The sequence below is a fragment of the Numida meleagris genome, chromosome 4, assembly GCF_002078875.1.
Source record: "Numida meleagris isolate 19003 breed g44 Domestic line chromosome 4, NumMel1.0, whole genome shotgun sequence".
Taxonomy (NCBI): Eukaryota; Metazoa; Chordata; class Aves; order Galliformes; family Numididae; genus Numida; species Numida meleagris.
The window spans coordinates 83,952,742-83,970,627 of NC_034412.1; the positions used below are offsets into that span (position 1 = coordinate 83,952,742).

The 17,886-nt window shown below is 38.3% G+C and overlaps 1 protein-coding gene across 1 annotated transcript in view; it reads left to right on the top strand.

Annotated features, from left to right (window-relative positions):
• BOD1L1 (biorientation of chromosomes in cell division 1 like 1) overlaps positions 2–17,886 on the top strand; it is a gene marked incomplete at its 5' end in the record, with an annotated part of 36,992 nt that continues 19,107 nt past the window's right edge. Inside the window, 10 exons of the mRNA XM_021395512.1 lie at positions 2–157; positions 517–641; positions 1,903–2,093; positions 3,234–3,821; positions 4,208–4,357; positions 5,597–5,766; positions 6,964–7,087; positions 8,040–8,184; positions 9,280–9,355; positions 10,198–16,303. Coding sequence (XP_021251187.1) covers positions 2–157; positions 517–641; positions 1,903–2,093; positions 3,234–3,821; positions 4,208–4,357; positions 5,597–5,766; positions 6,964–7,087; positions 8,040–8,184; positions 9,280–9,355; positions 10,198–16,303 — 7,831 coding nt within the window. The remainder of the gene's footprint in view (positions 158–516; positions 642–1,902; positions 2,094–3,233; positions 3,822–4,207; positions 4,358–5,596; positions 5,767–6,963; positions 7,088–8,039; positions 8,185–9,279; positions 9,356–10,197; positions 16,304–17,886) is intronic.

The following is a 17,886-nucleotide window of genomic DNA, read 5'->3' on the forward strand; positions in this document are numbered from 1 at the left end:
GCCCCCGCAGCAACAGCCGCCGCTGCCGGGGGCCGGGGCCGCCGCGGGGAGCGGCACGGCGGAGCCGGAGCTGGTTTCCATGATCGTCAGTCACCTCAAAAGCCAGGGGCTCTTCGACCAGTTCCGCCGCGATTGCCTGGCCGACGTGGACACCAAGGTGCGGGCGGGCGGCGGTGCCCGGGGGCTGCCGGCTCCGCTCCCCGGGCGCGGGGCAGAGTCGGGTGGGACGGGGAGGTGAGGGGCGGCCGCGCGGGCCGTTGGAGCTCGTGCCTCTCCTCAGCTGTCCTGAGGGGCGAAGCAGAGGCCGCGTTCTCTGAGGGCGGCGGTGCGAGCGCGGCTGTTGGTGCTGAGCCGTTCCGGCGGCGCGCGTTAAACGTTACAGCCTCGTAGGAAGCCGGGCACGGCGTGCTGCCTGCGGCGGGCCGCTGCGAGGCCTCCGGCTGCTCCAGCCGCCGGACGGATGGACGCTCGTCATCCAACTGCTCTGTCTTGTTGTGCTTTGTTTTTTTTTCTCAGCCTGCCTATCAGAATTTGAGACAACGTGTTGATAACTTTGTTTGCAACCATTTGGCCACTCATACCTGGAGCCCTCATCTCAACAAGAACCAGCTGAGGAATAATATTAGGCAGCAGGTTCTCAAGTAAGTGGTACTTCTGGGGTTTGCTCGAATACCCTCATGCTCTGTGACAGCTAGCTGAGGCTGTAGGTCAGTTGTAAGCTGCCTGTTTTCTTTCAAGAGACTTCCAGAGAAGCTTTTTATAATTTAAGCAAAAGGTGGAATTATTTCAGTTAGCAAGTTGTCATCAGCATTAGTAAGAATTAGGCTGTAAATGTTATTTTGTCTGATCCAAGCTGGCCCAGCGATGGAAGGCCTGTTTCTGACTTGGGGTGTGACATCCCAGCTCAGGATAACCTTAACTATTTCTTCTTAGTGAGAAATAAACACTTTGCTATTAACAGATTTTGAACTAAGGGGAATTAATAAAATTTGACAGATAAAGCTCTGCAGAGTACAAAGCAAAAATCACAAAACACAAAACTGGACATACATCTGTCTAGAGGAAGAAAAGCTTTTGTGGGACTGCTCTTACATCCAAATGATGTCATGCGCCTATCTAATGCTTGATTATTTCATTAATGTTCCTTTAGTTTTATTTCTTAAAAAGTAGTCATAAGAAGCATTGGGAAGTTTCTGTAAGTAGCATGAGTGTTGTCGCTGAATTGGGTCAGACAAGAGATCTGTGAACAAATGTGTTCAGTTATGATTTAGTGACGCTTTTGGTAACTGGTACAGAGGATCTGGGGATTTAACTAAGCAACACTGTCAAAAGACAGTGTAATCTTATAAACAGAGGTCTAGAGAAAACCCTAAGACAAAAGGTTCTCTCTTGTCACTAATTTTGTTACTTAAGATTAAAGGTGTTCTGTAAAGCTGTACAAACTCTGAGGAGTCCCACTGCATTGTGCAAAAAGTGAATTAGGACAGTGATGGCTGATGTAGTATTAATCTGTTCCTCATGCTGTCCAAAATGTATTTGTCTTATGCCATGGGAGTTAAGAAGATCAGGTTCCTTCTTAATTTTTTTTCCCAAAATATACTTTTAAAGTTAGTTAACATTTGTAGACATAACTGGTAATGCCATAGCCATAGACTGTTCTGTTGTGTCAATTCCATGCAATTGGATCACTTCATTACTTAGACTTTTTCTTAATTCGTAAGGTTTTAGACCTGTGGAAATACAGACAGCTGACTAAATACAGACCTGAGTGATGTTCTGAAAACACTAGTGCTTCACTTGAACTGTTTAGGAGTGTTCACATCATATCTAAATGAACATACGCCATTAGGATGTTCTCCAAAAGTCATTTGCTTACTAAGTATCAATGTAACTTTGTTCCAGGTCTGGAATGCTGGAATCTGGAATTGACAGAATTATTTCTCAGGTTGTGGACCCAAAGATCAACCACACATTCAGACCTCAGGTGGAAAAAGCTGTCCATGAATTTTTAGCAACACTGAATCACAAAGAGGAGGCAGGCCCCAGTACAGCTCCAAGTGAGGAGAAAGCAGACGCGTCTGTTGCAGTGCAAGGTATTCTACTGCTTCTGTTAACCAGTCTACCATCAGAAATTTGTTTTCCTTAAGAAAGGAAACATTGATTAGGTTTGCTGCTAGCATGGAATCATTGGTGTCCTTACTGGCAAGCTGAGCTCCAGGCAGTATGCAATAATACTTGTCTCTTGCTACAATTATAAAGTTAGAAGGCAAGAGAGATGTCACTATGTATCACTTTGTCACTTCTACCTGAGCTTACAGGGGATCAGTTTACTGTGGGGAGATAAGTTGGTCTTAGGCTTTGGCCCTCTGAGTGTTGTATGATCAGATGAAACATAGCTGTATGAGAAGAATGATTCATTTTTTTATGCTTTGGTAGATCAAAAGAGGTTATCTGGAAGACATTTGTCTTAGTTCTGTCACTGTGTGCTGAGGTTCTTTCAGGAGCTTAAGCTCTGCTGTAAATCAGCCAATCCTTAGTTTGTTTATAAACACACCACTTTCTTTGTTTTTCATTTATGTTGCCCTGTATCAGCTTCTAAACACTTCAGCAGGTATTTGTCCGTTCTTTCTCTTCCTGAGAGACTCCACGGCAGTTCATCTACTTGTAACCAGACCCTTTATTTAAATCCTAGCTCTTTTCCTGTGGGGCCCACTTCCTTTAAAGTAAGTGGGCTAACAAGCCAGCTGCAGCTCCCAGTGCTAGTCCAGTTAACCCTTTCTCATCCATCTTCAAAATTCTTTTTAAGAGAATGGGAAAGTGATATACAACAATAGAGCTATTGAAATATAATCAGTATGTTGAGTCCATTTCTGATGTCATTTATGAAGACACCAGGGGAAAGAGATGTAGAATTCTTGTGGCAGTATTCTGTTTTGTGCTTCTCCCTAGCCCACTGATGGTGAAGTTGAGCATCCTTCTTGTAGACAACCCTTGCTTTTTCATGAGGATTGTAACATCTTGTTCTTTTTTTTTAATAACTGAAATCTCTGGATGCAAAAGTAGTCAAACCTTTTGGTTAATTTTATTTATCTTAAATGGAGTAGTAATTCTTTTTTCTTTTGACTTTCTTAATGTCATTGTCATTCTCTCTAAATGGCTACTTCCTTTCAAACATTACCATCGTGGAAAATTATAGTAACTAACTTAAACTGTTTTCTTTCTTCCTGTTCAAGGTGTCTCTACTACAGCTCCTAGTGGCAATGTAGCTAGTGATGCAATGTCCATTTTGGAAACAATAACTTCTCTGAACCAAGAAGCAAGTGCTGCCAGGGCTTCAACGGAAAACTCAAGTTCCAAGAACAGTGACAAAGGTGCAAAAAGACTGTTATCTCAGCAGAGTGTTGATGGTAGCACTGAAAGAAACGTGGAAGACTTGCCAGAAAAAGAGAAAGCAATTTCTGATCTTTCAGGAGAAGGAGCTGAAATGTTTGTGAAGTGTGAAGATTCAAATGAGCTTCCTTGCCAAAATGAAGAAATAAAAAATTCAGCAAAGGATACCAATAGTTCGTCTGTTACAATTAAAGATACAAGTAAAGAAATGCAACAGGATAGTGAAGATCAGAAGAGTAAATTAATAGATAAATGTGAAAAGAAACCAGAAGGTGAAAGAAGAAAAGAAAAGAAAGAAAAGCTGGACAAGAAGAAAAGTGATGATACTAAGTCAAAAGAAGAGAAACAAGTAAAAGAGTCAGAACCAGTGAAACAGTTAGTTCCAGAAAAAACTAGCAATAAACATAAAGCGTCTGAAAGTGCTAAAGAAGGTGTGATATGGGCAATGCTTTTTCTTAAAATATGGATGTGTTAAATTGTATTCAGGAGCTGAATTTGAAATGTATGTGAAACATGTTTTCTGCTAGTTCTCACAAACTAGTCACAGTTAGCTTGTGGTTCATCTCCTTTAACTGAGGTACATGAATCAGGAAACTTAGATCATTGATTCTTCAAATGTGTGCCTCCTTGGTCATGTGTTATTCCATCAAGATCTCAGAGTTCCCACTCAGCAGTTTAAGGTGTTGAAATCTTTTTTTCCTTTTGCTATTTCTTAGTCTTAAGACTTTGTTTTCAGTGTTAAAATAACTTTTCTTTTTTTTTAAGAAAAACTTCTCAAATACAGTATTACAACTTCTCTGTTTTTCTCCTTTGCAAGAACATACATCAATAGATTCAGATACGGATGTACTCAGTGACATCACTGTCAGCTCTGTCCATACTAGTGACCTTTCTTCCTTTGAAGAGGAGAGCGAAGAAGAACCTGTGATTTCTGACAGTACCGAAGAGGGGGAGATCACATCGGATGGTAAAACAATTAAATTGTTAATTATGGTGGTAAAATGGCAAGAAATAACATGCAACTCTTTTGTAATTTTGAGTATGTTCTCTAACAAATTTGATATTTTGCAGTATTTTCTGTTGTACCTGGGAGATATCAAATGTGGACTGATAGTATTTAGTGCAAGAGATAAATAGCGAGCATATTTTGAGTCTTTTTTTGTAATGGTATTATATATGCTAAATGTTGTAAATCTTACTTGTACTACAGTATTTCATAGAGAACAGAACCACGTAAGCGATGGATATGAGGCTTTGCAATGAGATTTTTACCTTCCCTTCTGCCCAAAATGTAGCATAATGCTGAAGTGATTTGTTAGAGATCCTGCAGTACTGGTTGTACTTGACTTTGTTGACTTTGTTTTCAGAGCTTAGATTTGCTCAGATTTCCAAATTCTACCAGGCCACAGCAGAAGAAACATGAATGGATCTAGCTTTAAGAGTTGGGAAACGCTAAACCTGTTTTCTGGCTGGGTTATATTTTTGTAGTTTTCTTTGTCTTGAGCAGACCACAGATTCTTAATGATTTCTGTGGATATTACTCTGAGCTTATCTTTTCTGCTCTAAAAATGCTATGTAGAAGCACTTGATTACTTGTATGTTCTCTGGCTTTGGTGTTTCCTGTAAACATGACAGATTGCATGAAATGAAAACAAGCCTTCGTATATTTCAAGGGCACAAATACTTTGTATGGTATGAAGTACAAGTGCTTTTGCGCCATCTCTGATAATGCTGATAAGTAAAATCTATTTCAGTTTTACTCAAGTTACATTACATTCATGTAACAAATATGTTCTGTTTATGTATTTTCAGTAAACCTATCTAGTTTTAAGTTTTTAAATGGTGTACAAATTTTTGGTGAAGGAATGAAGCTTAGTTTATTACACAGCAGAAATAATATTCTGACTTCTTACACAGTGCTGAAAGTGGCTACATACTATAGGTGTAAAGCAACATGATTTCAGGTACAAGGATTAAGCCCTTTGTCATAACTTATTTTCCTTCTAGTATCTTGACTTTTTTTTTTTTGGCTGAACAGTGTACATAAATTAATGAATATACATTTCAGGTTTTAGTAATTTAATGGTATTTTGATCATTATGTTTTTAAAGAAAATAAGTTTTGGGGTGGCTTGTTTCTTCACGAGTTATGTTGAAAGGACTGCCTTAATTTAGTAATCTCTCCGTATGCTTAACTAACTTTTCAGATGAAGAGGAGAAAAACAATAAAAATAAGACAAAGCCTCATACTAATGAACTGAGTGATGGGAGAGCCAAGCCTGTTCGTCATGCTTACGTTCGTAAGCCTTTTCTGTACTCCAAATACTTCAGTGATTCTGATGATGAACGAACTGTAGAGCAACGCCGTCAGTCCATTGTAAGTTTGAGTTTTGTTACTGCTCACTGTCTTCTTAACTCCTTAAACTTTCCAGCACAGAAACTTCACTTCTTACTTGGCCCTGGTTTGTAAGGGGGAGTTCGGTTTTGTTTCCTGTGTTACCAATGTCCCTTCTTCAGGCTTTAACCAGTATTGCATGATCTAGAGCAAAGCATTCCAGGGAAATGCTCTGCTGAGTATAGTTAAAAGACCTCTGGTGGAGGTTAAAAAAAAAAAAAAAAACATGTAATGACTTTGACATCTTTTCCCTGACTCTCAAATTAACAGTGTTCTGGTGTTTATAGAGAGTTTACTAAGTACATGCAAGGTCTTCATAGATGCATTCATTCTTGATTGAGTCATTAAGTGTGAAGATTAGGAACTGCCACGGACACACCAAAAAAAAAAAAATAGTCCTCAGTGGTTTTAATATACATAATGAGAACTTAAGTGGTAGAAGTAGCCTTTATCTACCTATGGCCTGCCTTCAGTGTGGTTTTATGTAGAATGGGCCAGGGCTAATTACTTCAAGCTACTTCCTTATATCATTTCTTTACAAATGCGTTCCTCACAGTCCCTGAAGTCAGGAGTTGTAAGATGTCTGCAGGCAGTGAGAGGAGAGGTTTAACTATGTTTCCTCTGGGAGAAAGCACACAAAACAGGAGCAAGCAGTTCTTGTAGAGCTTTCTGCAGTGTCTAAATGCATGTTCCTAGGATAGCATTCTTTGACCCAGCTAATGGCGGGGACTTGTGGGTGGTGAGTAAGATAGGGTCTGTATTTTGCTTATGCAAATGAGGTTCGTATAGCTGGAAAAAAAATAGCAGTGAAGCAGTTATACCTACCTTTTAATTATTTTATATCTGGGGGGAAAAAAGGTTGTCTACAAGAAAACACCTATAAACAATGGTGTAGAGGTTTTTCTATGTTTTTTTCTTTTACATAGATATTTATATAAATTAGGTAATTTCATTGAAAACATCTTGGTCTCTATCTGCAGTGTTGGGCAGCAGTGAAACTCTTTGGGACTCAGCTAGTTTCACCGTACAGGGGTACTAGAGGATTCTGTTCATTTTTGAAGTACCAATTTTTTCTTTGCCTCAAGCCATAGTGTTCTGTTTTCTGTAGAATTTCCATATATCTGTAGAATATTCTTTGACCTAATGATAAATTGTTTTTTCTTCCTTGTGTATCTCCAGGCCAAAGAAAAAGAAGAGAGACTCCTAAGAAGACGAATGAATAGAGAGAGACTTGAAGAGAAACGTAAACAGAAAACTGCAGAAAAAACAAAGTCCCTGAAAAGTGGAAGTCAAAATGCTAAAGGTATGGATGTTTTGACATTAACCTTTACTTTTTTTTTTTTTGTCTGTTGTGGTTAACCCAGCAGGTGGCTAAGCACCACACAGTCATTCGCTTACTCCCCCTCTTCCCACTAGGATGGAGGAAAGGAAACAAGGTAGAATTCATGTGTTGAGATAAAACAATTTACTAAGAGAAAAGGAAAATAATTATCACAAGTATACGTGTGTGTGTGTGTGTGTGTGTGTGTGTGTATATGTAAGTGTACATAAAAAGCAATGCACAAGCAATTGCACACCATCCCCCAATCAATGCCCGGCTAGCCTCCAAGCAGTGGAAGAGAGAGAGGGAGGAAGGGAGGGAGAGAGAGAGAGGGACCGATAAACTCCCACCCCCCCTTAAAAACTTCTGCTCAATGTCATATCATATGGAATATCCCTTTGGCGAGTTTAGGTCATCTGTCCTGATTCTGTTCACTCCCAGCTCCTTAGGCCCTTTGCAGAGAATAGCCTTGGCTCTGTACAACATTGCTTAGCAGCAACTATAAACATGGGTGTGTTATCAACATTGTTTTTCTCATAGAACCAAAACATAGCATCATACCAGACAATCTGAAGAAAACAATTACATCGCAGCTGAAACTAAGACAAGATCTTATTTTAAGGGAAAATAACATTCAGGATAAAATGAAGACAATAGGTCTCTCTTCATTTCTCTTGAAAATCCAATGTTTTAATAGTGAAGTAACAAGAAAATGAATAATTCAAATTATTAATATAAAAATCTGTTTTCAGGTTTCCGTATGCATAGTTATGTTGCCTGAATATCCGTGATTATATTGCTTGCATACTCATATACATTAGTATTCTTTGCTACATTTTAGTACTTTCTATACTGCTTTCAGTCACATTTATAGCTAAAGCAGTAATATAAAGACGTAACTTAATTATTTTACTATTTGTGCATTATATTTCAGGAAAAAGTGGCTCAAACTTGGAAGAACCGTCAGCAAGAAGTCTTGAGTCAAAAGCTACTGGTACCAGCATTAAGGATGTGCTTAAAGAACAGAAATTCTTAGAAAAGAAAGTAGCCTTGAGCAGAAAAAGAAAAAGAGATTCAAGGTATTTGTATATTTAGTCAAAAGAAGTGAAGTCTTCAAAAATTTGTTTTTGTAGATTAAATAGATTCTCTTCAACTTTGCAGTTGACCTTACTTATTTAAACAATTTCTTTTTAAGATACTCGGTTAACTTTGTTACTAATAAGCATAAAGTTACGGCTGCTTAATGTACTGCAACTCAGCAGCCTTTGTGTGATTTTTCATGCACAGAATAGTATTGAAAAGACAAAAGAACGCACAGCTGTTAGATGTTTGTGCATCTAGTAGAAAAAATGTGTAATGTGTCTCCATTAACTTTCATTTTCAGATCTGGCAGAGTTTCTAATATGTATTTAACGCTTTGTATTCTGTCATGTTTGGTTTGGTTTTTTTTTTTTCAACTTTCCATTAATACATTTTCATCCACTTACTACCTTGTTTCTTGACTTCCTTAAGGAAGTAAGATTAAAAAAAAAAAAAACATCAGATCAACAGTAGTGAAGCTAATCGCCTGCTTTTGTATGTATTTATAAGTATAATTTGCACATACACACACATTAAAAAAAAAAAAAGCATTACACAGAGCAACATAAGCTTGGATGCTGGAATGTACTCTGCAGTCTTTCCATAACAATAACTTTATTTCCTCAATGTCCAACTCACCCTGGTCTTTAATTTCCTATTTTATGTTTGTATACTCATACGTATCTATCTACATACATATGTAGATAAAATAAACGAGCCACATTTCTGAAAGGTAAATACAATATTTTTTTCAAGTTTTCTTCCTTACGATAAGTGGAGAACGTTAGTCTTTTTCTTTTTCTTTTTTTTTTTTTTTACAGAAGTCTCTTAACTCTTTTACAGGGACAACTGTAGTACTAATACTGTCATACTAATGTTCTCTGCTTTAAAGCAGTGTTGTCCAAAGGACATCTATGAAGTCAGTACACATAGGTTGGACAAACTGTGTAGTCAAAAGTTCTGTAACCATGTTCTACTTAAGTATTTCAGTGTGCATTTGTCTCATCTTCAGCTTTAAGAGCAGAAAGTTTACAAAGCCATGTTAGTTTTGAGTTGCTTTTTTTTCTGATTGCTTGTCCAAATACCTGTTTCAGGCATGCTGAAGATAGTTGGAAAAAGAAATACGAGCCATCTGAAGATGATTCTAAAGAAGTGCAAAAGACAAATGAGGTAATGTGTCTCTTAAGCTAATAAAATTAATTTCAAAAAAACTACTGTTATGATCTTTTTAATTGAAGTAATGCTTGTTCATACATCCATACCAAACTGCATATTATTGCAGCATTTGTTCTTATGATTTTTTTTTCCTGCTTGTTCTTTCAATTGAGCTAGTGCTCTAACATTACTATAACTTTGTTTTCTGAATTCTAGTAAATGTTAGGTTGCGTTGTTTATGTTTTTGGTGCTGATTCATTTTGTACTGGAAGGAGAGGATTTGAGCTATATTCTGTAAAGCATGTTGGACTTCAGAAAGAGGGAAGTCTGTCTTACATGCGAAGACTTGATAAGTTTAATCTACTTGAACTTTTCCTTGGGAAGTTGTAACAATGTAGTCTGACTAGTACAGAAAAGAGAATTTTTACATTGCTAAAAACTCAACAATATTATTACCAAAAAAGTGATAGTTGGAAGTTAAACTAGAAGTCTAAAACTACCTCTTATGAGTTTCTGGATTTTGTTAAAACATTAAACAATGGATTTTTGAAGCAACTCATGGAATATTTGTAATGGTTATTGTCCTTTTAAACATCCATTTAAATTTCTTTTAGAAGGAAAGGTCACCTTATAAAGAAGTAATATTCAAGGTCAAGCAGACTGTTAAATTGTTTCTTTTGGCTTTCCTACAATAGCAATCAGTTGAAATAAAATTAATTTTTCTAATCGATTCTTATTGCGCTAAGTGGGTTCCCTTCTGTATTGTTTTTAAAGTTAATTTGCCTTCAACAATTGTCAGTCGTGTAGTGAAGGAAGTCTGTAACATCTGCCTACGTATATTTAACTTTCTTTTGCAGACTTGTGAAAAAAATTCTTCAAAAGAATTAAAGCATAACCATGGGAAAACTGAAACTTCTAAACCACTTAGAAGACTTTCAGAATCGGTACATTCAGCTGAGGAAAACAAAACTGATTCTAAAGCAGAAAAAGAACATAAAAGAAAAATCTCAACCTCTCTTCATACTGAAGGAACCCAACAGGACATTGAAACAAAGGATCCAAAAAGACAACTGGAAAGAGCAGAAGTCAATACTGATGAACTACAGAAGCAGAAAACCATACTTAAAAATGAGAAACACCCCAAAAAAGATAGTGACACAGAAATTCAACATATAAGAAATGCTGCAAGAAAAGAAGCCAAGTCTTACAGAGATAAAAATGAAAAGGAAGTGACGGCATTAGAAGATAAACTTTCTTTAAAGCACAGATGTAAAGGAGACAGTATGCATAAATCAGTTGAAGATGTTGAACTCCATTCTTTTGAGAAAAGTTTGAAAGGAGAAGATGGTGCTCAGAAACATAATCAACAAATGAAAATTTCCTCAGATGACAAATCTGAAAGAAAAAGTAAACACCGAAGTGAACGGAAAATATCAGTAACTGGAAAAGATGGAAAAGGTATTTCTGAATCCACTTTAAAAGCTGAAGAGTCACTGCGTAAGGAAAATAAAAAGGACAAGCATGTTTCAACAGAAAAATCAAGAGCAGAATACAAGTGCAAAAGGTCTCTGAGTGATTCTAGGTCACAGAAGGATTCTATAAGTGCCTCCAAGCAACTTGCTTCTGCATCACACAAAAGAAGTGAAAGTTACTCAGAAGAAAAACATGAAATAAAATCAACTAATTCTGATTGTAATTTGAAACAAGAAGATGGTGTTCATAAAGACAGACGAAGATCTAAGAGCCTTGCAGAAGACAAAATTTTGTTGAAGTCTAAGTCAAAGAGTCATAGTAAACAATTGAAAGCATCTGAAACAGAATTACAGGAAAATTTAGCAAAACAAGAGACTAGTCAGAAACTCGACAAAGATAAGAACGTGGAAGAGAATGATTCAGATAAACAACACAATTCCAAAAATGAAGATAAAATCTCTGACGAGAGTGGTGCTGATTTTGAGCTTGAAAGTGGAATGCAATCAACTCAGGGACCGCAGAAAGACTCCAGTCACAGAGTTAAGTTACACTCTGGAGAAAGAGGATCTGTAAAAGAGAAATGTAGAGGTGATAAGGATTTAAGTAACTCCAAGCTAGAAAGAAAGTTCTCTGTTGAAGGTCACAAAAGCAGAAGCATAAAGCACAGCAACAAGGAAGTAAAGAAAAAGGAAGAATGTGTCAAATTGGATGATAAAGATATGAAAGAAATGGATGGTGGACGTGAAAAAATAATGGGTGTCACAGTGACAGTGGATAAAAAACAAAGTAAAAAGGTATCCTGTGAAAACAGGAAAGGCAGTATATCAAACCACAGTTTGCTTGGAGAGGAAAAGCAATCAGTTGGCATAACTGTAACCAGCTCTCTTCCAGTCCCTCAAAAGTCAAGTATGAATAGTGATGACGTGTGTTCTGGTCACGAGGGAGAGGTGATGGAACTTGATTTGGATGAAACTAAAGTACAAGAAGAATCTATAATGGAAGAAAAAAGCATTCTAAATTCAGTCCAAGCCACAGATGCCAAATACACAGCAAAAGAAAAAATCTCTTGTGCAAGTAAGGAGTTAAAACACAGCTTGACAGATCTTGAAGCTTCTGAATCGAAGTTTCTGGCTGCAGTTGAAAAAGCTAATAAACAAGAAGATATCCCTAATAAGCAAGTTGGTGCCTTAGATGCTTTATCCAAACAAACATCAATGGATCAAGGACCCCATAAAGAAGGAGCTTATAAAATGGGTGTTGTATCTGGAAAAAGTCATAGAATCGTACTGAATGCTCCCAGTAAGGATCAAACTTCAAAAGACAGCAGAAAACCAAAGAATTTTAAAACTGTGATAAATTCTAATTCAGATAATGTTGCTTTAGCAATTGATTCTCCCAGAGAGGATGCTGCTGATCCAAAGTCCATGGATATGGATATCTCTGATTTTACACATTCTTTGGGTAGTATGTCTAAAGAAGAATGCCAAAATTCAGATGGGACATCTTTGTTTGAAGATGCTTTCACTTTGAAGAATGATGCAAAACAAGTTGTATACATGGAACAAGAAGATAGAACTCAACACTGCACTATTATGAAAGGTGGTGATGACAACACTATGACAAACAATACAGAAAAAGATAATGAGGCACCCCATCCTGATGCAATGGAAAACAGTGCAGCTGGCTTATCTATTCAAGAAGATTATGACAAAGCATCAAAGTTAGAAAGCACTCCAAGAAGTGAGTTAAAAGACGAAAGCTTGATGACTGGTGTGACTGGAGACTGTGGAGATACACCAACAAAAGAACTTCCAGAAAAAATGAAAAGGAAAGGAAAAGAGTGCTTGAATACAGACAATTCCAGAAAGGGAGAAAGAAGCACAATGATGGATTATGTGAAACAGAATGAGACGCATGATACTTGTAATGTGATACAATGTTCCTCTGTGTTAGCATCTAAAAGAGTTCCCAACCAAACAGTCAAAGACTCTGTTCCAGTTACTGGGCAAGAAGGGAACCGTGGCATGGAAGATAAAAATGAAAGCAGTGCTGTAGGTACCAGTGCAGGAAGCGGTAAATTTAGTTTGTTGTATAGCAGCGTACAAGCAATTCCAGCCACAGTGATAGGAACTAGCACGGAAAAGATTGAGAACGCTGTAATGGCCTCTAGTACAGGAGAAGAAAGAGCTGAAGTTGCATCACATTCTGAAAAGGAAAGTGATGCTACAACCACTTGCTCAGAAGAAGAAAGTGAGATAGCATTAATCTGCACGAGCATAGAAGCTGATGAAGGTTTCACAACAGGCATATGGGTAAAAGGTGGTGAGGGGAGTAGTTTCATTACAGGAGCAGATATTGGTGAGTGTACAGTTACAGCAGCAGAAGAAGGTGGTGGCAGTGTCGTCACTGAAGGATTAGCAGAAAGTGAAAGCTTCCTAACAAGTACAAAAGAAGAAGAAAATGATGACTACACCATGGTTGATGCAGAAGAAAGTGCTAAGGATTCAGTCAATGCAAGAGGAGTAGAAAATGAAGATAGTGTAAATAGTGCTGGAGCAGAAGAAAAAGATGATGCTGTAACTAGTGCAGGCTCTGAAGAGAAGCGAAAGACCTTGGCCTGTGGAGGTGCAGGCAAACTAGAAAGTTCTGTGTCCTGCTTAGGTGAAGTGGAGAGTGATGGTGCTGTAACTAGTGCAGGTACAGAATCAGGTGAAGGATCAACAAGTGGTGGCAGTTCAGGTGAATTTAGGGGCAGTATGAGAGCTGGCCATGTAAAAGAACATGAAAGTACTGTGACTTGCACAGGTGCAGAAGAAAGAGGTCATAACTTCCTTATGTGTTCAGTAACTGGTACAGATGCCCAGGGAGAAGGCTCTGTAAGTGGGGCATGTATTGCAGTGGTTACAAATAACAATGCCACAACTGGAACTAATGGTGACAAATGTGAGGATGTTATAAATGGTGAAAGTACAGTAACCAGCACAGGCATAACTCCAGAAGATGATGCTGAAATTTCGGTTGTCTGTACAGGACTAGAAGACAGTAATGAAGGTTTTGCAGTTTGTTTAGATACTGCAAAATGTGAAAGTGCAATGGACAGCACAGGGACAAAGGAGGAAGCTAGTATCACTATAGTCAGCATAGGTCCCTGTGATGATGAAGGTTTTGTGACTAGTACAGGCTCAAAAGAAGAGGATGAAGAAGGTGAGGGTATTGTGACCAGTACTGGAAGGGGAAATGAAGAAATTGAGCATGCTTCTACTTGTACAGGAACGGAAGGTGAAAATACACTAATTTGTATAGGTGCTGAAGAAGGTGAAAGTTCCATTATCTGCATAGTTGCTGAACAAATGGAAGCTGAGTCAGGACTGGCTGGCACAAATATAAATAAGCTTACTGTTGACAGCATGACAGATGCAGAGAAAGAAGTTAATTGTGGCACAAACTGCAAAAGTGCTAAAGGGATAGTTGAAAGCAGTGTAACCAGTGCAAGTGCTGATGATGAGGATTCTGTGGCTGCATGCGTAGGAAAACATGAAGGTAACTTGATTCCTTTAGATGCTGAGGAGTGTGAAGGTCCTATGACTAGTGCTATGGCTCTGCAGGATAGGGGGCAGCCTGGTGCTGAAGAACATGAGAATGCCATGACCTTTGGCAGCGGAGAACTTGATGGCTCTATAAGTAGTGCCATTCCAAAGGAAGATGAGAATTCTCTTATTCCTGCTGATAGAGAAGAAAAAATTAAAGGTGATATTATCTCTACCAGTACAGTGGAAGGAAGTGATGCTCCCTTACATTCAGCCATAGATGCCGAGGAAGGTCCACTTATTGTTGCAGGAGCAAATGAAAGTGAGGAAAGCTCTACGATTGCAGTCGATGCTGAAGGCACAGAGGTGCCCATGCCCAGCACAGCTACAGAATTTAAAGAGAGTGTGCTTGCTTTTAGCAGAAAACAGGACAAAGATGAGTGCACCATGATTTCTACAAGTATTGTAGAAGAATTTGAGGCTCCTATGTCTAGTGCCACAATTGAATATAATGGTGAGCTCCCTTCTGTGAAAACAGAAGAAATAAATGAAAATACTGTGGTTTCTATAGATACAGAAATATATGACATTCCCATGCCCAGTGCATCCAGTGCAGGAGGAGATGATGAAAGTCATCCAACTGCTAGCAATAAAGAAGAAAAAGATGAGTGTGCAATGATTTCTACAAGTGTTGTGGAAGAACAAGTAATCCTGATGTCAGGTGAGGTCACAGAGGAGACAGTTCAACATATCTCAGAAACAGAGTCTAAAAATGAAACAGTAATGATCTCTACAAGTACAGCGGAATGCTTTGAAGTTCCTATGTCTAGTGTAGCTGTACAAGATGAAAATAAACTTACTGCTTCAGAAACAGAAGGGAGATACGAAGCTGCTATGATCACCACAAGTATGACAGAAGAATGTGAAATAGTCCTGATCAGTGCAGAACCACAAGCTGAGGATCAAATCCTTGTAGCAGAAGGAGATGAGGAGGATATCTCTCCAAATGCATCAAAGGAGTGTAAGATTGTGGAGACCGCTGCTACTGTAGATGAACAGTTTGGACTAGCTGCTTTCAATACAGATGCAAGAAGCAAAGGTTCTGTGATTTTTGTGGGAGAATGTGGAGGTCCTGTGCTGAGGGTTGCCACCAACAGTGAAGATCAAGATGCTGCTTCAAGTATAGGAGGTAAAGAAGAAGGGGCAGTGATCGCTCTGAGCACAATGGAAGAATGTGATAGTCTCTTCACCTTTACCGTCATAGAAGAAAGTCAACTTGATGCTGAGAGCTCAGAAGTAAAAGACAAAAGTGAGGAAGTTTTTAATACCGCTAACCAAATTGAATGCATCCTATCAACTGCGGGCCCAGAAAAAAGCAATAATTCTTTGCTTGTCATTGGTCAAGAGAATGAGACCCATGAAAGTGTTGTGAGGAGAGCATCAGCAGCATCTCAGATAACTGTAGACAGTGAAATCACAGAAGCAGATGAAAACTCAGTCAATCTCATGAGTGTAGATGAAGCCCTTTGTGTGGAGATTAGTACAGAGACTGCTGTGAGTGCAAGTCCTTCCTCAGAGGTGAATGAGGATGATGAGCAAGCTCAAGACATGTTGCATGAGGATGTTACATCAGAAATCTCTTGTATCATTTCAGAAGCATCAGTAGAGAGTGAAACATTAAGGGATATAAACTATAGCTCAAACGTGCTTTTAGAAAGTGACTTTTCTGAAATAAGGACTCCATTGCCTAGGGAACAGACTCCTTCCTTAGTTTCTGCAAGTGAATTAACTGTAAATAATCACAGTGAAGAGACTATAGAAGCAGAACTGGGGGAAAAAGGTGACTGTCCTGTGTTGCGTGTAGAAGAGCTATGTGACAGCGATGATAAAACGAGCTTGGTCAAAATAGATGATACAGGAATTGAAGTTACTTTTCAGAAAAATAATACAACCTTTAATTCAGGTAAGAATTTCTGTGGGATTTTGTTCTCTCTTGAGTTTATAGATGTCCTTAATAAATGTTTTTTTTACCATGACTAGAATTAGTAATAACTTACGCTGTTCAGATATACCAGACTTCTTTGTAGTTTGCAAAATACTTGCTAGTTAAGAATTGATGAAGAATAGTTAAGCATGTAGTTCTCTCAGTACCGGTGTGACTGAAGAAATTAGTATCTGAGGAGTGTTGAAAGAAATTAAATGTTATTAGATTGCAGAAAGGTTATTAAAATGTATCAACTTAAAATTATGAGCTAATATGTTGTTTGCAAGAGGTAATTGTCGTGGAGTTATAAATAGGTTTTGTTACTAACATTCTGAAATTCAAAAGTACGTTTATAGGAAGGAGGATATATTTTATTTGGACATATGTTCAACATTTGAAAAATGGTGACTTTGTAGTGATCTTCAGAGATCAAGAATGACCATCCTTAATCATAACTGCAGATTTTCTTGGACTTTTTTTAAAAAATGATATTTAAATTCACTCTCTTTATAGTCTTAGAATTGCTTAGGTTGGAGGGAACATTAAAGATCATCTAATTCCAACCTGTCCTGCTATGGGCTGGGTTGCCACCCACTGCATCAGGCTGCCCAGTGCTATATCTGACCTGGCCTTGAACGCCTCCAGAGATGGGGGCATCCACAACCTCTCTGGGCATCCTGTTCCAGCGCCCTAACACCGTCTGAGTTTAAGAAAGAAAAAAACAAAAATGAAAAAACTTCTTCCTAACATCTAACCTAAATCTCCTCTCTTTTACTTTAAAGCCATTCCTCCTTGTCCTCTCATTATCAGACTGTGTAAAAAGTTGGTGCCCCCGCTGCTTGTAAGCTCTCGCTTCAAGTACTGGAAGGCCACAATGAGATCTCTCTGAAGCCTTCCCTTCTCCAAGCTGAACAAGTCCAACTCCTTCAACCTGTCTTCATAGGAGAGGTTCTCTAGCCCTTTCATCATCTTTGTGGTCCTCCTCTGGACCCGCTCCAACAACTCCACATCCTTCCTGTACTGGGGGCCCCAGGCTTGGACACACTTACACTGAACTCTTACACTGAATTTTCTGTTTATTTTCTGGTGAATACACTAATACACTTGAAATAGTCATCCTTCATGTTACTAGAGGAATTGGGCAGTGACCCTAAATAAATATTTTAGGTTAGCAATTATTTTAGATATCTATTTTAGGTACAAAACCTACGATAACGTATGGCACTAAGGACATCATGGTTTTATTTCCAGTTCCATTTTTCTTCAAAAGTAATAACTTCAAGTGAACTTACATGGTTGTAAGTTCCTTAAAATACCACATAATGAACATTCTGCTATTTTCACCCTTTCTTATCCTTCAGATTAACTGCAACACTGAAGATCAAAGTCATTGTAAATGTTGGAGAAATTAAATGGTAGAAAAGTCAGTAGAGAAATCTTCCTACTTTTGTGTACACCAATGGAAATGGACTGATGCTGTTCAATTGTTTGTTTTAAAAGCCTTTTCCTTCTCGCATTTGACTTTTCCTATTGTTTCAAAAATGCACTAAAATTTTACCATG